The following is a 25,375-nucleotide window of genomic DNA, read 5'->3' as shown; positions in this document are numbered from 1 at the left end:
CAATGGAGATCACTGCCAGGGAAGAAAGCCTTCCTTGATCCGTCCTGTTCCTGCCTTATGTTTTCAGTCTCTTGAGCACCCCCTGCCATGAGGCAAGAGAACTGCCTGCCTCACCTCGAACTTGTTCTCTGCCGTTTATAATCGCTCATTACACGAAACACGTTACACAAACACAGTTGGTGACAAAAAGCTCTGTACATTATATACATAAGCCAAATTATTAGAAATAAGTTCACATATTACATTTGTTTAAACCATTTTATTGACGCCGTACAGCAACATGCTCTCTCCGCTTTGCAGCCAGCGCAGAGCCAGGGGTTGCGCAATCCAAGGTGAGGCAGAGCTCGCTGCTGCCTCACCGGCATCGCTTCCACGCATTTGAATGGGAAAATAAGAAAATTCAGCGATTTTGAACAAATAAAAATCGAAATTGGTGAAGCTAAATGAAAAATGAATATTTTTTAGTACAAACCACCGGATGAATATAACAATTTAAATTACTTTATGATTATATATTTTCTTTCTTTCCATGATGGCTGGTGAGGCACTGCCTCACCTGCCTCCCCTGACCGCACGTCACTGCTGTAAGTCCATGTTAAGATTTATAAGACAAATAATGCTTTGTGTCATATTTGTGAATACATCTGCACTTTATATAATTTTGGCTTTAATTGTCCCTTTGTGCACCAGTTCACTGTATGTTAAGCCACGCTCCTCTTTTTACATGCATGACATATAACTTAAAATTCATTATAACTTATAGTCTTTTTTTACATGCATCTATCAATAAACCGATATTCTGCTTTTACTCCAGTGTTCCTTTGAATTGCAACTGTGTTGGCAAACCAGTCATCTAAATCAAGCTGATGTGCTTATTAAAAGATATTACTAAAAGATATGTGCTCAAATGACATTTAATCAATTTCTTCTTTAGACGTGTTGCTTAATTGAAAACAAACCTCCAACACATGTCAAAGCAACATCGTATTGTTATAGAGGTTCAGTGACCTTATGCAAATTCCAGTAAAAGAAAGAGTAATAAATAAATAAGTTACATAAATAAGAAAATATAAATGTATAGAAAATGTATTCTACCCTGGCTAATGGGGGATCAATGTTTAGATTGATAAATAAACACCTAGATTTCCCATCCACATTATCATTCATTCCATGCCCGCCAAATCGATAGACACAGACACACACAACAGTAATCCATCAGCAGGAAAGAAACAAACAGAACTCATTTATCACTCTGATTGGAAGTGATCGCTGTTCAATAGGACCTTGCTTCTGCTTTCACCCCACTGTACCTTCCAACAGTCGATCAAAATCACCAACTGACATAAGTACCACTTTCACTCCTTTGCCTTAATTTGATTCTGGCCTTGCTATCTTGTTCTTTGGGTGAAATTTATCCTGAGACGGTTAAAAACACCTATATTACAACTTCTCTTCCCTTTCTCTCCTTTGCTGGCTGTAGATTATGTTGGGGGAAGCGGTGATGTACTGCATGCAGTCCAAACTGAAGACCTGTCCCAAGTCAGAGGGGAGCATAAACGCTGGAGGATGCAGCTTTAACTCCTTCCTGCGCCGGACCGTGCGCTTTGTTGGTACATCCAGCCACCAGGCTCATTTATAGGTTCAAAAAACATTGGCTGCTCAAGGTTTGATTTATTTGGAATATTGTCTCATACACACAGGTCAGAATTGTGCAAACAGGCTGAAACATTTACAAAAGCTTCTGTTAATGCTTATTGGGATCAGAAAGCCTTTTCAAAAAGGGTAGTTTGATTTTATCAATTCCAGAATCACAGTTCATGTAAGTTTGGAACTTTGTCCTGTCAGACCATTCAATTACTACACATGTGTAAAGCAAGTAACTGATTGAAATTAAGTTTAATCATTCGGTGGTATATTTTTTATCCACTTTGAACAATACACAAATGCCACATTCAGCAAAGCAGACCCTCAGCATAATACTCCCACCATCATGCTTAAAAACCATTTTAGAATTTATTGGAAGTATTGCTTTGACCTCTCAAAACATTTTTTTGAGGCAAAATAACAACAAATAAATATGTAAAAAAAAAAACATTTAATCGGATCATAACATTAACTCTCTAATTTCAGCTGACTTTAAGAATGTCCATTACTGAGCAGTTTTTTTATTTTTTTTTATTTTTTTATGTATTCAAAGTCACTTGATTTTGGACAGGGACCCTTGTCTTCCAGTATCTATCAGATAAATACTGGCTGGTTGCTTCAAGGTTACTCCTGACATCTTAATTTATTTGTATTTATCTGAGTGTGAATACTTAGATCATATGGTTGATGACGGGATAGAGTAGGATGCTCTGGGTTGTCATGTGGTGGACTGGTTAGAGTGGGCATCCCTTGAACAGAGGCTTTAATGCGGGCTTTCCAGCCTGGAAAACTTTTAAAATTGCCCTTCCCTCATAGCTATCCCACTGTTTCCAGTCATTGCCAGGGAAAATATGGTAAAGGCCACTCGTGCCATAAAAATAATTGACGTTTTCAACAGCCATTTCATCCACTAACACAAACAAATCTGGTTTTAGAATAGATAAACCAGAGGTTGAAATTCTGGTCCCTGACCACATCTCTATTAAAACCTTTTGGATTATCATTGATATCCAGATCTTTGTAAAGGAAATCAAACAATTTTAAGGAAAACCAAAAGTTCTTTCTAGAAGAATTCAGTCCAAAATCTATTCAAAAATACTTTATTACAGTTTTTTCTGATTGCTTAAGCACATTTTTTGTAACTATTGGCTATTTTTGCAAAACTCTACACACAAATAAGAAAACCTTTCACCCAATTATCAAAACATTGCAGTTCTCTTGCAAAAGCGAACACAGCTATATTAACTCTTCACACCTTTGTAAAAATGGTGTTTTCGTATCAAACAGTAAACACAAACCATCATCTACTAAGCACACAATGTGCCAACTACACACTGATGGTATGAATACAAAACACATCTGGCTTTCCCTTTCTCTGTGTACAGATGTCAATTTGAGGTCATACTTTTGTCATAGTGTCATGTAAACATACAAGGATCCAAATTTCAAGTATTGCTGTTTATTCACACTCATCAAAACCAAGACAAAGTCAGAACACAAAATAGTAATTTTACAAAAAACAAAAAAACTGTCAGCCTACATCATGTCGTCTTTCTGGGTCCGGCCACAAAATTTCGTCCACATCGCATGCGACATCCTCCAGTCCAAGGCACCGGGGAAAATATCTCCTTGAATTCCATATCCAGGCCCGACATGATGCCTGGTCAATATCTCCACATGCCTCCTCCATTGTCTGTAAAAGGGCTACCTGTTGATGAGGATAACATTGTCCCATATGATGACATATCGGGTACTGTATGCTCTGGTCTCTGAACAGTGAGCATGTCATGTAAGGTGTCCAGAAATGCAATAACGTGTGCAGTGTTATATGGGCCTATGGTTGTATGATGGTGAACAACACCATTTTGGCTTATAGCTAACTCTGTAAATTTGTTTCATTCTTATTCTGTGGCGTGCAAGTACACGACTTCATGAAGAAATGCTTATTGCCTATTTTGAAAGATGGTGTCATTATCAATTATTATTATTTATAGTGCTTAGGCTGATTGCAAAGTGAACTAATTATCTAAAACAGTTTTCACATGTGAAAGTGTGCAAGTTGGCAAAATAGTGTTAATGATAGCCATACATGTGTATAATTTTGCTAGGAGTGTGTTGGAAATTTGGTAATAGAGTGTTGTGCAGTGAATTGTGCCTACAGTTTTGCAAAATGTGTGTTACAAAATTGCAAACTGAGTGCAATGCAGTGTTTGTGCTTTTAGTTTCGCAAACTCAGTGAGTGGTTTTGTTATACGTATCAATAGTTTTAAAAATTTTGCTACAAGAATCACGATTAGCGCTTAAGCATTCAGAAAAAACTGTAATCCCAATGGAAAATTAAAAATTGGATTTAAATGGCTCGATGTGAGACCAAGATTATGTAGGAAGCTTGTTGATGGCTCTAGAAAACATGTTCCTAAGGAGTAAACTGCTGAAGGGCTTTAAACTAAGATTGTTTTATATATATTTAAGCCTGTTTTAATTCATCCTGTTCAAATGAAAGTAACTTCTCATTAAATTCAAAGTTTTCCACCAATATTTTCTTTTTGGATATCACTAGGGTTTTAGCCAAAAATTTCAAGCTTCAGTTAACCTAAATCATATGAGCTTAATTGATAGAGTAAAATGTCTTTTGATCCAAAAGTCCTTGTGTGACTCCCAGCTTCATTTCACTTTTCATAGCAATGAAATCAGCTAACTACAGACATTAAAGGAAGAGTGACTTAAAATAAAACTGACTTAAGAAGCTGAGATAATGAAAAGCCTGAGACAAACTTTGAGCTTTGAAGTCAAAAGAGTAATCAATTCATCTTCCCACTATTCTGCTGTGTGTAAAAGCTTCAAATTGAATCAGACTGACAGCTGATGGTGTTACTTCAGGTTGCTGTAAATTCCTCTGGTTTCCCCACATGAGGGAAAACATCAGGCACCTTTGAGTTCATTCACAGAAGCATCGCCTCTTCCCTCTCTCTGTCTCTCCCTCAGGTGTTCATGTGTTTGGTCTCCTGGCAACAGCCCTAGTAACAGATGTCATCCAGTTAGCTACTGGTTACCACGCCCCTTTCTTCCTCACTGTGTGTCAGCCCAATTACACAGCTCCGGGAGTGTCATGTGACAACAACGCCTACATCACGCAGGACATCTGCATGGGGAAAGACCAATATGCAATCATGTCTGCAAGGTAAAATAAGAGTGGTAGAAATTCATATGTGGATATGGTGATATAGTCCAAAATAATATTTATATATTCATAATTATGTAAACATGCATTATCTTTACACAGCTAGCAATGAGTTATCGTGGTCATTTACATTTCTTTGAATCATATGACTTTAAAAGCTAAAGCAAATATTTGTAATGATACTTTGCATATAAATGTATTAGAGGTATGTTTGACAGCTTAGAATAATGGTGTTTAGAGGTACAGCTCACATGTAGGGGATCAGACAAACAAGCCTCAGCGCGTTGGTATGAACAGCACATTAAATCCGTACACAGGAATGATCACAGCTTAGCAGCACTGATACGGGGATAATCCTAGTAACTGTATTACAATGTGCATGTGAGCGGTTCTATTCTTCAGGGGAGGCATTATTTAAAAGTCTTAAAGATGTGTTTTTTACATCATTATTAGCTTGTATAAGCAGGGAACATGGGACAAGACAAATAATATTGAGAATAAATTGGGACAAGTTCAAATCCGAGCTTTAGCAGGACAGATACATAGGCTGCAGTGTCAGGTATTGTACTTGTAAAATATTTCATTTTGATAGCTTTTTTATTTTTAAAAATTCCAGAACTAAAAATAAAGCCTCTTTTTAGGCATTTCTCTTTGAGCAATGCTTAAAGTTGTTGGTCATTCTTTCCAGCAAGACCATGAGTTATCAAATCTTGCATAAAGCGTGTTTGATCTACTCTGTTCATTATTTTTCTGTGAAAAAGAACAAAACAGTACTTCTTTTTTTTTTTTTTTTTAAGCATTAGTGGCACTAGTGGCTTGTTTTTTGGACAGGTTCGGACTGGTTCGTTAAATCTTTTCGCTCTGAGTTACCTTCCTCTATTTGCCTAAATAGGTTTCAGCACGATGCTCCTAAGAAAATGTGAGAATAGTGTTAGCTGTGCATTGTTTATTTCGCATGACAATAAAAGGTTTACCTTTGATCCATTTTTTATTTTATTCATTTATTGTTTTTAACGATAGTCTTGTTGGCTGCTAATGTGATTAATGGTCTCCTTGGTCTATAAGTGTGGGTAGATGTCCATACTGTGTTAGGTTTGTTGGACAGTGAAAAATGGTCCATAGGTTGTCCAAATCTTGGGGTAATATTTGTAGCCCAGGGGTCACCAACGCGGTGCCTGCGGGCACCAAGGGGCCCTCAAGGACCACATGGGGGGCCCTCTTCGTCTTCTGAAAACAGAAGAACTCACTCAGTGGGTTAAGTTTAATTTTTTTTTTATTCTGTTGCTCTTCTTTTTAATAATTTATGTATTATTTCATCATGTTAACTATTTTCTCATATTTCAGTAGTTTAAAAATGACAATATTAAAAAGAAAATTAGAAATGAATAAAAGAATGAAATAAGAATAAAAATTAGTTTTTATGGAAGAGATTTACTGTAGGTGAACACTGATCCCTCCAGTTCATAGGTCAGTATTGGTAGCCCTTCCTATGACTCGGTAGCCATGAAGTAGCCCTCAGCCTTAAAAAGGTTGGTGACCCCTGTTGTAGCCTAACCCTGCCAAAATCTTCTAAAATTTTACCCAGGCATGATCTGGTGTTAATCGTGAAGTTTGCTCTGTAGCAGTGGCTAACAAACCTCTGAGGCCTTCACAAAAGATCAATTTTAAACTGCGATTACATTTTACACAGGTGGACTTTTCTTAAAGGAATAGTACACCCAAAACATGATTAGCCTTCATTTTCTACTCACCTCCATGCTGAACAACACTCTGGAGTACTTTTTTGATATGTCAAATGCATCTGGAGATCTGGGAGGCTTCTTGCTGTCTGCTGACATTCAAATAATGGAGGTCTATGGTGCCCGAGGCAGAAAGGTCCATAAAAGTCCACAAAAAACGTGTCAATATTCCTCCATACTGCTCGTCCAATGTATTCCAAGTGTCCTGAGTGGGTAGCATCCAGAATTTACTCGAAACAAAGTCATTTAGAATGTTTTTAGAGCATAAAAAGGAGTTTATAGGATTTCCTAAAAGCGTGTTCACGAGTCTACGGAAACCGCGGCAGACCAAACCAGATGAAAGTGCGCATTCAGCTCAGCAAAGAACTCATGCTCTTCCTCAACATTGAAGTCCTCAGACATTTTTCTTTCGTTGTTTCTTTCTTTGCACAGGTAAACAGCACATTTCTTCTTCTACGCTTGCATTATCGGCAGAACAGACGCTGAATGCGCACTTTCGTCTGGTTTGGTCTGCCACGGTTTCCGTAGCGTCGTGAACGCGCTTTTAGGAAATCCTATACACTACTGTTTATGCTCTAAAAACATTCTAAATGACTTCGTTTCGAGTAAATTCTGGATGCTACCCACTCAGGACACTTGGAATACATTGGACGAGCAGTATGGAGGAACATTGACACGTTTTTGTGGACTTCTATGGACCTTTCTGCCTCGGGCGCCATAGACCTCCATTATTTGAATGTCAGCAGACAGCAAGAAGCCTCCCAGATCTCCAGATGCATTTGAGATATCAAAAAAGTACTCCAGAGTGTTGTTCAGCATGGGGGTGAGTAGAAAATGAAGGCTAATCATGTTTTGGGTGTACTATTCCTTCAATGGGTTGGTGGCTTTTCAGAGCAGTTGGTTGCCTTAGATTCTATTTTACGGAGTCATATTGAAGAGGGTTAAATTGAAATGCACACTACATTTTATACTGTTGTTTGTAAAACAATGTTTTTAAAAAATTCCTTTTCCTTCCACTTTAAAATGATTCCCTGTTTGGTGTTAATCACATACATTTCTAGGGAAATACATTGAAGCTCATTGTTTAATTTCACACAATGTAAAAACTGTATTAAACATGAATTCTCCTTTTAATGTGTGTATTTCTTTCCTTCTATTATTCCTGCTCTCTTGCTATAGGAAAACCTTTCCATCCCAGCATGCGACGCTCTCTGGCTTCGCCGCTGTATATATCTCTGTAAGCACGTCTTTTGATTCAGTTTACTGTAATGGTTTTTAAATGATGTGTCTGTAGATATTTTCCTTCTACCCCTGGGAAAAATAACAACATAAACATGTATTTTTGTAAAATCCATACTGATACATTACAATTCCCAGAGTCACTACATGAGTTAAGTCACACTTTTTTCTACTCTGCTCAGCCATTTCTAAACATAATATACACTATATTGCCAAAAGTATTTGCTCACCCATCCAAATTATTGGAATCAGGTGTTCCAATCACTTCCATGGCCACAGGTGTATAAATTCAAGCACCTAGGCATGCAGACTGTTTTTACAAACATTTGTGAAAGAATGGGTCGCTCTCAGGAGCTCAGTGAATTCCAGCGTGGAACTGTGATAGGATGCCACCTGTGCAACAAATCCAGTCGTGAAATTTCCTCGCTCCTAAATATTCCACAGTCAACTGTCAGCTGTATTATAAGAAAATGGAAGTGTTTGGGAACGACAGCAACTCAGCCACGAAGTGGTAGGCCACGTAAACTGACGGAGCGGGGTCAGCGGATGCTGACGCGCATAGTGCGAAGAGGTCGCCAACTTTCTGCAGAGTCAATCACTACAGACCTCCAAACTTCATGTGGCCTTCAGATTAGCTCAAGAACAGTGCGCAGAGAGCTTCATGGAATGGGTTTCCATGGTCGAGCAGCTGCATCCAAGCCATACATCACCAAGTGCAATGCAAAGCGTCGGATGCGGTGGTGTAAAGCACGCCGCCACTGGACTCTAGAGCAGTGGAGACGCGTTCTCTGGAGTGACGAATCGCGCTTCTCCATCTGGCAATCTGATGGACGGGTCTGGGTTTGGCGGTTGCCAGGAGAACGGTACTTGTCTGACTGCATTGTGCCAAGTGTAAAGTTTGGTGGAGGGGGGATTATGGTGTGGGGTTGTTTTTCAGGAGCTGGGCTTGGCCCCTTAGTTCCAGTGAAAGGAACTCTGAATGCTTCAGCATACCAAGACATTTTGGACAATTCCATGCTCCCAACTTTGTGGGAACAGTTTGGAGCTGGCCCCTTCCTCTTCCAACATGACTGTGCACCAGTGCACAAAGCAAGGTCCATAAAGACATGGATGACAGAGTCTGGTGTGGATGAACTTGACTGGCCTGCACAGAGTCCTGACCTCAACCCGATAGAACACCTTTGGGATGAATTAGAGCGGAGACTGAGAGCCAGGCCTTCTCGTCCAACATCAGTGTGCGACCTCACAAATGCGCTTCTGGAAGAATGGTCAAAAATTCCCATAAACACACTCCTAAACCTTGTGGACAGCCTTCCCAGAAGAGTTGAAGCTGTTCTAGCTGCAAAGGGTGGACCGACGTCATATTGAACCCTATGGATTAGGAACGGGATGTCACTTAAGCTCATATGTGAGTCAAGGCAGGTGAGCAAATACTTTTGGCAATATAGTGTATCTTCACAAGTGTGAGCTTTATTTTATTCTGTCAATGCTTCTGCTCATTTAGAACTAAGTAAAAAGAGTGGAAGTCTATTAAAATAACACAAAACATAATAAGAGATTAACTGATGAAAAATGTTATGCCAAATTACTGATCATGGATTTTGTAAAGCAGTGACTTGCCAAGAGCAATAAATGATTGCAGTGAACTTTTTCTTACTTGATGTATAAAGTAAAGATTAAATTGGCTTTAGAATATTTTATTGGAAATTAAAGTACTGGTTTTATATATAGTATCTCAGAGATAAATAGCTGCCTCTCTGTAAAAATCACTGCAGAGGCAAATGATGCTCAACTAAAAGTAATTACTGCAATTAAAGTCTTCTCTCTCTTTTTTATTTTCCATACACACCTCAATGTATTGGTGTGTGAAATATTTGATTAAGATTTTGAAATGTTTTCTGACAGATTACCTTTAAAATATATGATATATGACAAAAAAAAGCCAAAAATGTTTGCTGTTTGGTCTTTGATAGTTAAAAATGTCACAAACCGGCATTTTGTCATGAGCGTTCTCTGAGTATTTATATAAGCAACCAAGAGGACTTCATGTTGTGTGTGAGAGAAACCTCTTACATAGCCCCACATCTATGGCAAGCCATTTTAACATAAATTTGGCTATAACACCTTTACATTCAAGATATCTCAAATTGTTTTATGACTAGATGTTTTAGCGAATTAAGATATCTCTAATTATATTCTGACTAGTCAAAATGACGTCAGATTTACCATTAACTTTTATGGAGACGACAATTTAAGATATCTTGAAGGAATTACTGACTATCTGAAATACACATTTCAGATATCTACGATTAAATTACGACTAGTCATAAAGTAATTTCACGATATCTCGATTTTAGTTTTGACTAGTCATAATTCTAATTAATGATATCTCAAATGCCACCAATCATCAAGATATCTTAAATGTATTTTAGGATAGAAGATATGCAGTTTTGACTAGTGAAAACTAAATTATAGATATCTTAAAAGCAAATATGACTAGACAAAACAAATTTAAAGATATCTTGAATTGTAATTTAGACTATTCGAAATTCATTTTCAGATATCTCTAAATGAATTAAAGATATCTTGAATTATTCAGCTTTTCCATTAAAGATATCTTAAATTGATATTCTGACTAGTCAAACTGTGTAATGATCTTTTTAATGGGCTTCCAGGAGGATCATTCCTAAAAAATTCCTTACTGTCAGTTCAATCCAAAGGAAGAAAGGAATTTTGACTGGGCAAAATGTAATTTAGGATTTATTGAAGTATTATTTTTCCTAATCAGAATGTAAATTCAGATATCTTAAATTACCATTCTGGATAGTCAAAATGTGGTTTCGTCTAGTCAAAATGTATTTTAGGATATCTGGAACGTAATTATGGATGGTCAGACGAAAACCGAATTTATGTTAAAAAGGCTTGCCATACAGAGTCACACATTTCATTATTATTTCAAAACAGCAGAACGATGACAGCAGTCATATTTTAAACTGATAACAAACTCTTATCTGATAAAAGAAAATAGTGCATTTAGCACGGTTAGTGTTACTGGCTATTAACCTTAACTTCTGTCTGATGATTCTCATCATATCCAAATCCAGCATGTTCCCTGACAGATGCAATTGGATTCACCACAAAGAGAAACCAGAGCGTCTCTCAGTAATACATTTAACTTCCTCTTAGTTGAAGTTTTAAAAGAAGTGGCCTGAAGGATCTGCCAAGATGCCTCTGTAGAGAATCTCTTTCCTTTCTAAAAGTTACTCACAACTTTATGTCTGCTTTAGGTTTTGTTATAAGCTCCTCACTGATATGTTAATTATCAAATCAAATCCTTTCCAACCAACCAGATGCTAAAACTACCAGTCTTCATTTTTTGGTTCTTTAATGGTTGAATTCATTTATAGTGAATATTGGTTAACATATTTTTTACTCTCTCTTTACACTTATTGCTCTCTGCTGCAGAGTATATTATTGCTTTTGTTAAAAACCCCTAACAAATATACAGACATGTATAACATCTTCAACCAGTGGCTATATAACTGCTATAGCACGAAGTCATGTAGGTCCTCATTAAAATGTTCAAAAAAAGCCTCTGACTGTTATCTGGACAGTAATAGGGAGGTATACTGTATAATGTAGTTGTTTGAGCTGTCAGAACTACGGACTTTTATCTATTCTATGCAGCTATGGGTACTGTACTCTTCTACGATCATTAGTATGAATGTTTTCATTAAATCTCTTCTCCAAAATACTTTTGACCAAATTTTAAGATAATAAACTAATGAATGAGCATGATAAATATTTTGTGATGGCAACTTGGAACATAAATTAAGGAGTTTCTCAGTAAATCCTTATGTAATGTAACTTCTATTTCTCATTGCTGACAGGTTTTCCCTCTAGCTCTATGAAGGGAAGGATTTTTTTCCCTGCACAGTACCCCATGGGCAAGCTTGTTAAAAAGTTTTTTTCCTTTTTTTTTGCAAAACCCACCATTCTGTCACTCAGCTGTCTTCTATTTTATGCAATCAGAATATGGTGGGCATGCTGGGAATGTTAATACAGAGAAAATGTATTCTTGGCCTTTTTTTTCTTCTTAGTTTCCTGCTCACTCATCAACTCTGTTGCTGTCAAAAATGTCCAACCGGTCAACTGTCATTGAGCTATTCCATTTCCTCCTAGCTAAAGCCTACCAGACCACAACAAATAGACCTTTAAAAAAAAACATTACTATTCAAATTCCATTAATGTTTTCATTTTTTTCTCCCCATTAAATCAACTATTTTAATGTGACACACCAACCATACTCACTCCCCTGAGACAACACTTTGCAGAACTATTTATTGCTTTGATTAAAACTATAATTTTTGGAAGTAGGTCTCTGCCAGCTACCTAGATTATAAGCTAAAAGTTTTGCACATTTTTTTTCACTAGGACTGAATGGAGAGCATCAATTTTTGAGTCTTGCATTTCTATCTGAGGCTTGGTTAGAACATTGATGAATGAATTTACTCTGCGCTTAACATTTCCTGTGCATCTCTGGCTGTTTATGATTGGGGTCCATTGAGCAGCTGAAACTGATTTGATCTTAGGTTGGCCCTGTATTTTGCTCCATCCATCTTACCATCAGTTCTTACCAAACTGACTGTCCATGCTGAAACAGTGCAACCCCGCAGCATGGTGTTGTGTGTAGGATGATGTTTCGGTTGAAGATTCTGTATGACACCCCAGCACTTTCTTCCATTTGTTTTACTTTCCTCCCATGTCTTTGTTTTTCTCTTAAGCAATAAATTTCTAACAACCTTTTAACATAAAAGCAACACTTAGAGACACTAAGTTTTAGTCAAATTATATTTAACAAGATTAAGACACTAAATTTCTTCCTCCAGCTGTTGGAAAACTCTGAAGTGGATTTGGTGCCGCACAAAGGATAATTGAAGAGAGAGCTGAGTCAAAAAGCAAAACTCTCGATTTACCGGTCGATCTACGTTCCTACCCTCATCTATGGTCATGAACTCTGGGTCATGACCGAAAGAACGAGATCGCAGATACAAGTTACCGAAATGGGTTTCCTCCGTAGGGTGGCTGGGCTCTCCATTAGAGATAGGGTGAGAAGCTAGGTCATCCGGGAGGGACTCGGAGTAGAGCCCCTGCTCCTCCACGTCGAGAGGAGCCAGTTGAGGTTAGGGTGCCACCTGGACGCCTCCCTGGTGAGGTGTTCCAGGCACGTCCCACAGGGGGGAGGCCCCGGGAAAGACCCAGGACACGCTGGAGAGACTATGTTTCTTGGCTGACCTGGGAACGCCTCGGGGTTCATCCTGAGGGGCTAGAAGAAGTGGCTGGGGAGAGGGAAGTCTGGGCCTCCCTTCTTAAGCTGCTGTCCCTGCGACCCGACCCCGGATAAGCGGAGGAAGATGGATGGATGGATGGATGGATGGATGGATGGATGGATGGATGGATGGATGGATGGATGGATGGATGGATGGATGGATGGATGGATGGATGGATGGATGGATGGATGGATGGATGGATGGATGGATGGATGGATGGATGGATGGATGGACAAAGGATAATAGAGAGTTGCAGCTAGCATGGATCGGATGGACAAAGGATAATAGAGAGTTGCAGCTAGCATGCAGATCCATGCATGATAGTAGAAGTAAGAACCTTTTCATGCAAAGGTAACAGCTAATTCTTGCAACCATGGACTCTGGACAAGGCCATGAAAAAACTGAAAACCTAGAGTTAAACATCTACAAGCCTGTGCTTAAAGCAAAAGGAATTGCAATTGTCATAATGTTTGAAAATAATCGTTGAGCCTTCTCTACGACTACCATAGGGCCTATTGGCTGCTTCATCAATTAATGCTTTGCTTGCCCAGCCAGCATTCTGTTTAGGTCTATGGTCAACCATAACGGTGCTTTAAATCACGCACAATCTGACCCCGTTCACCCTGATAACCATATTTAATTTATCGCAATCAACGTATAGTGGATTATGTAAAAGCATGGCTTAAAAAATTATGCACCCTTTTACCTTCACTCAACATTTATGTGCTACATTATACCGGTCTATCACATGACATCTTGAAAAAACACATTTTAGACAAACATGAAAAAATACTGATTTTGAATAATTTCACAAAGCATGATACTGTACTGGTTCCTCACTGCCTTTATTCTTTCTTCTTGTCTCTAAGCTATCTGTCTTTTACCAATCTGTGTCTTTTCTCACAGATGTACTTCAATGCCAGCATCAACAGTACGACTAAGCTGCTGAAGCCCCTGCTGGTGTTTGCTTTCTGCATGGCTGCAGGCCTTGCTGGCCTGACTCAGATAACGCAGCACCGAAGTCACCCGATAGACGTCTACGTGGGTTACCTCATAGGAGCCGGCATTGGAGTATATCTGGTTAGTTTATAGAAGAGCAGCATGAATGGTTAATGAAACGCAAAGAAGATGGTCGCTGCATTCTTTAAAATAATGTAGTCAAAGCAAATTAAAGCAGTATTCAATTATTTTGATTGTTTTAAATGTAATTACTCATATTACATTGCAGTACCTGTACTTTTCATTTAAGAATTAGTTTTATCTTCAAAGCTTATTTAACAGCCAGCAAGCAGCATGGTGGGAGTGACACAATTAGATGTTTTTTTTAATGATGCTGTCTGCCATGTTGTTGTATTGTTTTTCTTTTAACAATATCACAGCATGTAGCAAACTGCTCATTTTTGCAGCACTTTCATTTTTTTTCTCAGCATTTTTTTTACACACTAAATATAGCTTTTTTTCTATTAAGGAGGGGAAGCGAGAGAGAATAAATAATCCGATAAAGATTCCCTGAGAAATTTCACACTTCATTATAAGTCGACTTGTCGTTACCAATTTTCCACGCCTCTCCTCTCTTTCCACAGTCTTTCACTTTTGGAAAGAGCTTTTTAAAGATTGAAAGAAGAAGGAGAGTCACTCTGACCTTAGGCATAATAAGAATAAGGACAGGCAGCTATAGTATTCATGTATTCTCTCTCAACTAAATGAAAAACTCCAAAAAGATTAAAGAAATACGTTTTCACGCTCTTTATTTAACATGTGGCGTGCTCCTCTGATTGTTCTTTTTTCCTCCCTGTATCCATCTCTGTCTGTTAGGCTGTGTACGCTGTGGGAAATTTTAAGGCGTCAGAAGAAGATGCTCCCTCTTTGCAGCGGCTGACTTCAGTCCATCAGAAAGATGGACTTAGAGTGTTGAGCCAGCGGAGCCATGATTCACTGTACAGGAAGACTCCCAGGGTGTCTGAGAGCAGGGAGGAGCTGGGGGCTGGGTTGGGTTCCGGAGCCCGCAGTAAGGTGAGGAGGGAGAAGGCGTCCCTTGCCTCCCTGAAACGAGCGAGTGCTGATGTAGAGCTCCTGGCAACACGTGGACCCATGGGCAAGGAGACTATGGTAACCTTCAGCAACACCTTACCCAGAGTCGCAAATGGAAACAGCCCCATCTCACCTTCTGATGAGCCGATCATCACGCAGCGCCACATGACCTTCCACGTTCCGTCTGATTCCCAGAGGTCTCGGCAGCTGGTGTCAGAGTGGAAGCAAAGATCGCTGGAGCTCCGCAGTCAGAGCTCTAGGGATGAAGATGAAGGAGAGGATGAGAGGGACAGAGGAGGTGAAAGAGGAGCGGCCGCAGGTGAAGGAGAGAATAAAGGGATGCCTTCATCTCTTTATCCCACAGTGCAGGCCAGCAACAATCCTTCAACAGCAGCTACAGCGAGGATGGCTGTGGCACCCCCACTGGTTCACATCCCAGAGGAGGCCTTGCGACCTCCGCCTGTTTCCCCTAAGAGTGCCAAAACACGAGCCAAATGGTTGTCGCTTACTGAGGTAGGAGGAGTGAAAGAGCCTGGATCAGGACCCATTGCTGTTTCAACTCCACGGGTACCGAACACACAGCCCAGCCAGCCTCCCAGCCAACAAAGGGTCACTCAGGTGAGGAGGCTTTAGAAAATACATACCCTATTATTTTCAATTACCAGCATCGATTTGGGAAACTGCAGATAAAAGTTTTCCTTAAACTGTTTATATGTTATATAGGTATATAGAAAACACACAACCCTTCCTCCTAGATCGGGGGGAACATGTTCTAGCCGACATCAAAGTTTGATATACAGCCACAGGTACAATGGGATAGTTAAGATGAAAGGATATTTGTTTTACAATGGCCCAGTCAAAGTCCAAACTTATTTCTGATTTAGCTTTTGAAGCTTGGCTGAAGTTACAAATACACATTTATTAATTTAATCAGCAACATACTTTTTTATTTTACCAATATGTGTCTGTTTATCTACCGTATAAAAACTGAAGAATGTCGTGATGCTTTTAGAAGAAACTTTATTGTTTTAACTTAATGGAGGGGGGGTTAAAAACTGTCAAATGTTCTACAAACTATAATTTATTTAGCCAGCAATCAAAGCCAAACACTAGAGGAAATAATCATCCTTTCCTTGATGATTCTCTCATTTAGACAATGAGAGAATCATCAATCACAATTCAAATGTGATTATAGTGGAAACAAAAAAAAACTTTGTTTGAACATGTTGCAATTATCTTTTATAGTTACTTAACTCCTGCTCTTCCCTGCAGGTCATAGCCATGTCGAAGCAGCAGGGTCACGGAGGAACCTCTTCATCAACTAAGACATCAGAAGGAGGCTCCTCCTCAGGTGGTGGCTCCAACTGCTCTGAGTCCCCTTATTACCGCATTCCGTCTGATCGAGACAGCTGCACTGGAAGCAACCCGGGGAGCGTCGCGGGTAGCGGGAGCATCGTCACCATTGACGCTCACGCCCCCCACCACCCGGTGGTGCGTGTGTCAGCCAGCAACGGCAAGCCGTGGGAGTGGAGGAACACCATCAGTGGTAACATGATAACTGCCGAGCCGTCTGGCGACAAGCATCGCATCTCGCTGCAGCGGCAGGACAATGTTTGCCACTACCGGGATTACCGGACGCTGCCAGTGAAAACAGACTCGCTTGGCTCTTCCACCACGAGCGGGAGCGCAGATGTGGGGGCAGAGTTGCCTCCACCTCCCCTTCCTACTGCCTCCTCCCCTCTGCCTCCTCCACCTCAGCTGTCATCCTCCCCTCTTCCACCACCACCCCCTCCTCAGTCATCCCCTTCACAGTTACCTCCACACTCAAGCTCTACCCCCATGCCTCCACCACCTCTTCCTCATTCTAGTTCCCCTCATTTGCCCCCATCCCCTCACCCATCCTCTTGCCAAATGCCCCCACCTCCTCACCCCTCCTCCTTGCAAATGCCCCCACCTCCTCACCCCTTATCGAACCAGATGCCTCCACCTCCTCACCCATCTTCATCTCCATTGCCTCCTCCCCCTCCCCCCTTCCTCCTCTATGTCTATGCCCTCTCACCCGTCCCACTCCAGCATGCTGCCCCCTCCCCCCCACCCCGACCTGCTGATGGACGGCCACGGCCAAGCCTTATCCCGCTCCTCAACCCTTCCTCGCAGGCCCTCTGTGTCTTCTCGTAGCCATGCTGAACAGGAGCACTACTACAAGGCCCTGCAAAATGAGAGGATGTTGTAGTTAAAGAGGGACAGGAAAGACAACAGACATAGGAATATTAGACTCAAAATGCCATAACTGAAAGAGACAGAAAAAAAAACAGGCTGCAACAGTTCAGTAGAGATTTCCGACTTCTGAAAAATGACAAAAAGGTTTAAAGCCACGGAGGGCGCTAAAGACATTTGGGAGGTCTTTCAGTCTGTTTTTTTTTTCTTTCTTGTATATCCTTCCATGGTACCAGCTGAGACTGAGACAAGAAGAGAGAATGAAGGAAAGCAAGACTGAGGACAGGAAAAAAGAAAACAACTTTTTGCCTCTGGTTTTTTAGAGTTTCTTTGAGGATGTGTTCAAAGGAGAAGCTGAAGAGACGGCAGCCTGAAAAGAGTTATCACAATGAATGGTGTGGGATTTGCTAAATCAAGTTCCCCCAGAGAGGAGACTGAGAAAACAACTGCAGGCAGTGCTTGCTCATCTTAAACCAGAGCAGCCATTTGAGGTTTGCTGTCATCTGTTTTACCTAACTGAAACTCTACTGATTCATCACACCATACAGCAGTAAATAAGTTCAACTCAGCAAATTCAGTCACGGGTTTAAGAGCATTAACCACAGCTTACAAAGGCGTTAACATCTCTAGCTGTCTAATTTAGGAAAACCAAATGTGGGCATTGTGTTTTTGATGCCAAGCCGGTTCATTGTTATCCACCAGAGATGGTCGACTTAGAGAGGAGAAGCGAATCAGTTTGACCATGCTCTGCTGGGCAACCCCTTCATGGATGTCTTGAATGGATTATTTGCTGTAAACATTAGAAGCACTGGAATGGAAAGAGAATAGCTTCTAAAATCAACAGTGCAGCCGGACCATGCAGCACAAAGCGTAAAACCTGCCATGGGTTGAAGAGCGAAGCTGCCGCTCGGAATGGAGATGAGCCTTTGTTTTTAAATCCAGACTAGCCACCCAGGTGAAGCAAGCCCTCCTGTCCCGCATGTGGGATAGGTGGAGGGTTTCATCACCTTAGCTTCACAGATCAACACTGATCAATTTCTCAGAAGAACGTCTGAGCGTCGTCTTTGTAAAATGTATTTTATATTCTTCACAATAAATCCTCTAACAACAAGGATTTATTCAGGGGAGCTTTTCAGGAATCTGTTCATTCACAGCTTTATTCAATCTAGACTATCTCTCACCAGTTTTCATTTACATTTTAAGGGTAATGAGACATTGTCACCCTTGTTTGCCCTTTTATCGTTGTACTATTGCTTTTTTCTTTTAAAGAAATGCATATTTTGTTCAAATGATTTGCATGAACAGGTAGGAAAGATCCTGAGAGGTTTCAGCTACACTGTTGAACACTATTTTACATTGCTGGATTAGTCCCTCTTGTGTAATAATTAAACTTAAAACATTGATACAAATTTTAAACCACAATTTAGACATTCTTATTTTTTTTATCACTCTGTTTAAGCCCAGTAAAAAGGTGTATCCTACTTTGCCTGCAAACTCTTTTTTCTGAGTAAAATCTCTGAGCTATACTGTGAAAGTTCCATTGCCATTGTGATTTCCACCATTTCTCTGCAACAGCATCCAACTTATTAAAATAACAGCCAGCAAAGTCTTACCAGATACAACAGTCCAAACAAACGAGCAAAAGTTTTTAAAATGTAAGAAATACCCTGGCCTGGTGCTCATTCAGAGTAACTTTCATATTTCTATTTTCTTTTTTAAGGAAGCTATACAAATGTAAATATGCCTTTAAAATCAGACGTAATATTGAACCACAGTGAGGCCTCAAACATCTTGCTTTCACTAATATTACTTGACAATTTAATTATTTATCGGTAAAACAGTGTTAATCAATTTGAACCAATATTTACTGAACATAATCAAAATACTTTTCAAACTTCTCAAACCTGTTCCAAAATCATCATGTTGTTAGGCTATTCTAAAGACATCTGCATTCAAAGTTAAAGCTAATGTTTAGTTTGCTCATTAATTTATTTGTTTGCGATTTATTATAGAAAATTCATTTACGAAATATTTCTCTATTTATTGCTACAAATGGAGCAATTTTGACAAAAAGTATTTTTAAAATGATCAAAAAAGAATTTTTGTTTAAATCAATTTAGTTTATTTATACAACACCAATTCACAACACATGTCATCTCAAGCTACTCTACATTTCACCAGATCATCCAGTCAATTGATTCAAAGTTTTCTGTCCAAGGAAAACCAATTTGATTGCATCGACTCATTGACTCGAATGCAATAGCTCACATTAAGCATACTTGTAGTGACAGTGGAGAGGAAAAACTCCCTTTTAGCAGGGATAAACCTCCAGCAGAACCAGAAAAGCGTTATATTGTTCCAGATAACCCTTTTTTTTAACCGTTTTTGCAACTAGGTTCTATAATTTGCTCAGTTTCAAAGTACAAACTTAATGAGGGTGACACTTACCTGGAAAAGCTAAATAATCTAATGTCATTGTTGTCAATGGACTATTATTTTATTGAAAATCAAAATACTGAAATATTGCATAATTTATTCAGTCAGATCCATCATAAACATAAGCCCCATTTACACTACCCTTTTGAATATGTGCCGAGATCGGTCCGAGCAACTGTTGAGTGTAAAGGGTACGCAGAACTGAGTCGGACTGTGCCAGACACAACCGAACCGCTCTAACATGATACTAGTTCATCAGTAGGTCTCAGTTCAGTTGTGGTGCGGTTCTCAGATAACAAAGAGCGCATGAGAAGACCGTGTCATCTCCTTACAGTCAGCCTCTGTAATCATGAAACTTCAGACATTCATAAGAATAGTAGCTTTCCTACTGTGTCACACGATTTCCAGTGATGATTCTGCTTAGCAGTGTGATTAGCCTCAACATCTGTTGTTGTTTCCTGCATCTGTAAGCCCAACAAACAACGAAATATCAAAATGATAACAAAACATAACTTCCTGAATGTTACGGCGCCGTTATGTGGATTTGCGTGTTTACCTCGAGAGAGTGGTAGTACCGTAGATCACCACTAGGAGGCGAGGAACTGTGCTACCATGGTGTGTAAAGGAACCAAGCTCGGCACGGTTAACTGATTAAAGCTTTGTCCGGTTTTCAGAGGGTAGTGTAAATGGGGCTATACAGCCTAAAACAATGCAGTGCCCTCCACATTATTCCCTTCCTTGGTACAAGCTTGCTTGCAACACAAATGCAGTAGCAAAATCTTTAATAAAAAAAAAAAACTTGCATTAAAATGTATTTCTTCAGAACAAATAAAAAAAGCTATTTTACATAAAATCATTGATGCTAAAACACCAATGCTGTTAAGACTCAGTAAATCCTTTTGTACAACAGGGTAGAAACCAAAACATTTCACTAGGTTTGTGAATACAGTGATCTTGCGATCTTTCACTATTCCTATTTACACTTATCTATTTAGATCGCGTAAAGATTGTTTTTTTTTTTGTTTATTTGCGCCTTTTTAACTTCTTTTTCAAGTTTCCCACAGCCTGTGGGACAGATACAGTCCAAAAGCAGGACAGATCCTCCACAATGCTTGTTTTCTTTTACATTTTCATCCTCTGTTTCACACTATTTCCTCTTTTTTTTTTTTTGTGGCTATAAAGTTAAACTTGGGTCTGATCTACTGAAAATTAGCTTGTATGAAAGCATATGCAAACCTGATCTTCGAAATTAAAGGGGGAGATTTCCTCAGTTTAAACAGTGAAACTGCAGGCATTACCCATTTAGCTTGCCTTCAAGCACAAATGCTGATCATTAGAACATCCTAAATACTGGATGGAGGAAATGCAAATGTTTTCACTTACCACCTGTAATGCAATTTTTAAAGCTTGTAACAGATTGTTGGTGGAATTTCTGTGTTTATATTAAGCATTTTACAAAGGCAGGTGCAAATAGGCACAACAGCCGACCAGTTGCATTGAAAAACAACAGAGGGGTCTTCCAAGCATGTGTTAAAATATTTGGACTGTCAGAAAATAAAATAGTAGAGGCATATCATATATCCAACAGTGCCATTTTTTAGCTACAGCATCAATAACATGACATTGAGGCAGCCAAAAATACAACCTATGCGATATCTCCTAAAGAAAGACTTGTTACAAAACTGCATTTTCCTTCATCTGGATAAATCAATGCAGTAAAAGAGACTGCCAATGTATTGTTGTGGTTTGCTATAAAATGGCACCGCATTTACATAAGATGAAGGGACCGTTGGTGTGTTGCATTGCCCTGTACTTGTAAGTGCATAAATTTTATCATCAAAACAAGTACAAAAAGTAGCGGTTTCAGACACCCGGGGTATGTTGGAGGTTGATGTACGACCGTTTCTGAGACATTGCTGTTTTTAATTGAAGCAATGACCTTTATTTGACAAGACTGTTGGAAATATTGAGATGCCAGAATCTTCTCTGCTGTGTTTGTTCCACCAACACAGCTTATAGGTGATATATCCTAATGATTTACATGAATAGAGAAGGTCCTTTCTCTTTACCTCTACTTCTAACTTCTCTTGCCATCTGTTTGCAGTGCTGTTGCAGATTGTAGCTGCCTTTGGGAAGAGTAAAATACATTTTCTCCTTTTCTCGAAAACTGGTGACACCCAGTAGCACAGGTAAAATCCTCATTTAGATAGGGCAATCCACACAAATTTTGGTCCTGTTATCAATTGTGCACTGTCTAATTAGATCACATAACATGGCAACATATGCAGCGTTTTATTTAAGCAAGCGGCTTAGCGCTCCTTATTTCAGGTTATAGTTGATCAGGCACGTACTGTCATCTGAGTTAGGTTCTTGTTAAAACCTTAACCTTTTACAGTCTCTTCATATTTATGCTTTTAATGGTGGAATACAAACTTAAAAAAACCAGGAGAACAGCCCCTAAACCATTTTAATGATGTGTTGAAAGAAGCAAAAGATTGCTGTGGAGAATTGATCACCTCAAGACTTTAACTTGTGTTTATAACTTCCTCAATGTAAAAGATGCACTTATCCAATGTACTTTTTTTTTTTTGCAGTTCTGATTGTATATGTTTTTATTGATATTCTGATGTCAGATACATTGTTAGCAGTTATAGGGAAGTGGCTGTGCTCTTGATTTTGCATAGAATGTTCCCAGACACTCTAATCAAATTTAAAAAGGAACAGTAGGAAATAGAAATAAAGATTTTGTAACATTTCCTTTAAAGGAATTTGTTGGGTGCTGATTATCATGATGTAAGAGCTTCTATTTTCCCCCTTTAATTAAAGGTGCTCAAAATAAATGTTGGCATTTTCCAAACTTCCCATTGTGACATTGAACTACTGCAAGAAAATATTTATTTCAAAGAAGAGCCAGTAAACATGACTGTTGATATTAATGCCAATATGAAAGGAAGATTTGCACAACCTGTTGGTGCTCCTTTTACATGCCCCTTAAACAGTCCTTTGTGTATTAATAGCTTGTAAAAATGTATTTAGACTTTTATTTTTTGTCAGAAGATACTTATTTAACCACATGTGGTTCATTTTACCTTTAATTTGGTTTTATATTTTTTTTAATACACAGGCTTAACCACTGGTAACATTGCTGACCACCTGTTCACCACTTCATTTGCCTAGACCGGTTTTGTAAAGTTGTTCTAGGATGAGGCTCTGCCAAATGAAACAAGTTGTGATTTTTTTTATAGGTGCTTCTCGGATGAGGAGCTGTTAGATCAAATTGCCCGTCACTTTGTGCTGCATGTCTGTAAGAGTGTGTTTTTTAACGATATTACTCAAACCTTTTTAAAAGAATAATCATCTGTCGAATGTGTTATAGCTTTGCCCCCATTTTGACTGTAAAATATTTAAAATTACTTAATATTATTAACGCTATTATTTAACAGTCCTCTTTTATGGACTTATGCTTTTTGTATCTGTTGTGATGTGTAATACTGAGAACCCTGTTGAATAAAAAATGTCTGCTTAACCGGTGTGTTGCTAAAAAACAATGTGTGGAGTGTCTATACCAGAGCTCAAAATAGAGTCAGGTCGATCCCACAGTAGCGTTTACCGCTACTCTAATGAAAAGGATCTGCCCCATTGATTTATAGCTTCAGATACCTTTCTTCCGCAGTTTGCTCTTGCACACATATTCATTTTTGCAGCTGGGCAAATATGAAAGACATTTGTGGTGCAGCTTTTTTTTTCCTTCTATCTTCTGCTTTGTTGCTCAGTCCGAAAGAAATTACCACGAAAGAAAAAAAAAAATCTGAGGTCTCTATATTTTAGAAAAGAATAAAAAAACATTCAAATTTTTACATTAAAGTGTACTGATTTTACACAACTAGGAATTAAAATGTTTGCTCATTTCTTTGCAAAACCTCAAGCTCAGATAATTTGGATGGAGAACATCTGTGATCACAAATGTTTAAAGGTTCCCGCAACTTTCGATTGGATTAAGGTCACGACTTTAAATGGTTCAAAACACATTAACTTAGCTCTGGTTGTGTGTTTATGATTTGTTGTCCTTTTGTTTTGCTGCCAATTACTGTTTTCTGTCAGAATCGCTCTGCATTATGGTCCAGCCACTATTTAATCAACTCTGAGCAACAAAAAGGTTATCTCCACATTATCATGCAGCAAAATGATTTTCTGTTTCCCTCCTGACTTGTTTGTCTCTGTGGCTCCTCTAGAGTTACCATCTCAACCACTTTTCTGATTTAAGCCTGCCTGTGAGTTCAGTCAGCCATGGTTTGGTCAGGTTCAGCTTGTGCCGTTCCCTTTTTATTTTCAAATGAGAGATTTAGAAATGCTTTGTGGAGTTTTCAAAGCTTAGTTTAAACCTACAGTAACCTGATTTTGCCCCTAATAGTTTCATCTTTTACCAGCCTGTTGTTCTCCTTGGTTTTCACAGCGCTATTTGTTCTCTAATGTTTTCCAGCAAACCTCTTAGGGACTCACAGAAGGGCCACATTTCTGCTGAGAATTAATTAACTTTCTGGATATTAGGGTGCATCAGATGACAATCAAATGTACTGGATTTCATTTAGGGTTATCATAATGAATAGGGTTACATACAGCTGTAGCTCATTTTGTGTTGATCTCTCACATAAAGTCGCAATAAAATGGGCTTAAGGTGGGGCTACTGTGGAGAGGCATAGTGTGTGGTGAGATTAGGTTCCCATGCAAATGTGTCAGTTTTCCTTTCAACATATCTTTCTTTCCTCATGTGCATATTTGTGTGTGTCCTGCACTGTGCCCAGCAATGGACTGAGTGATAAGGCAATGGAGGTAGTGGGGGGGCAGATGGTGTACCAAGGCCTGAGGACAGTCAGTCTGTCCATGACTCACACTCAGCAAGCTAGCAGCTCTCTCTCTCACTGTTGATCCCCCATCCCCTTTCCCCGTCTTTCATTGGTGGCCCAGAAACTGCGACATTTGCTACACTTGTTGTTTATGCACACACAAGTGTGCAGGAAAGTGGGACTCCAGGAGGCAACTAAACAGAAAATGGAGACTGAAGCTTGTGTCTATTTTTGTGATTGAGTGCCTTCTTTTAGCATTTATACACTTATCTGTGCGCCCCTGTGTTTGTGTGTCTGTGAGCAGCAGTCCAGGCCAAGCAGCTTACAGCCTTTTCAGTACTGATTTACTGCTGCAGAAACGGCACAAAAGCCCTTTGTGTCCTACTCTTTTGTCATCCTGCTCACTTTGACACTATCCTTCTACCATCTTCCGCCACATACAGTTTCCATTCAACCATTAGATGGATGAATTGGATTAGGTTCTGCACACCTTTATTTTTAACCTCAAAGAGCTCTCAATTAAAAAAACTCTCAAAAGCCCCCCAAAAAAAGAACTTTAATATTCCTCTAACATTAAAGAAAATGTTTGTTCCTTAAACCTAAATGCAGTGTACATAATTCAGCTTTAAGATGTAATATCTGTTCACTTGAATGACGTAATCTGGTCCTAGGTTCTCAATTATACAAAATGTCCCAACCTCAATTATTTAGGTC

The 25,375-nt window shown here is 39.2% G+C and overlaps 1 protein-coding gene across 1 annotated transcript in view; it reads left to right on the top strand.

The window, feature by feature from the left end:
* Positions 1-17,505, top strand: part of plppr3a (phospholipid phosphatase related 3a) — a 30,279-nt gene extending 12,774 nt beyond the window's left edge. The window contains 7 exon segments of the mRNA XM_038292351.1: positions 1,481-1,610; positions 4,630-4,825; positions 7,744-7,801; positions 14,040-14,213; positions 14,949-15,782; positions 16,437-17,189; positions 17,191-17,505. Coding sequence (XP_038148279.1) covers positions 1,481-1,610; positions 4,630-4,825; positions 7,744-7,801; positions 14,040-14,213; positions 14,949-15,782; positions 16,437-17,189; positions 17,191-17,397 — 2,352 coding nt within the window. The 3' untranslated portion in view covers positions 17,398-17,505.
* The last annotated feature ends 7,870 nt before the right edge of the window (positions 17,506-25,375 follow it).

The sequence above is a fragment of the Cyprinodon tularosa genome, unplaced genomic scaffold (genome assembly GCF_016077235.1).
Source record: "Cyprinodon tularosa strain WSP-4 unplaced genomic scaffold, ASM1607723v1 ctg310, whole genome shotgun sequence".
NCBI lineage: Eukaryota > Metazoa > Chordata > Actinopteri > Cyprinodontiformes > Cyprinodontidae > Cyprinodon > Cyprinodon tularosa.
This window is presented reverse-complemented; position numbering and strand designations above follow the sequence as displayed.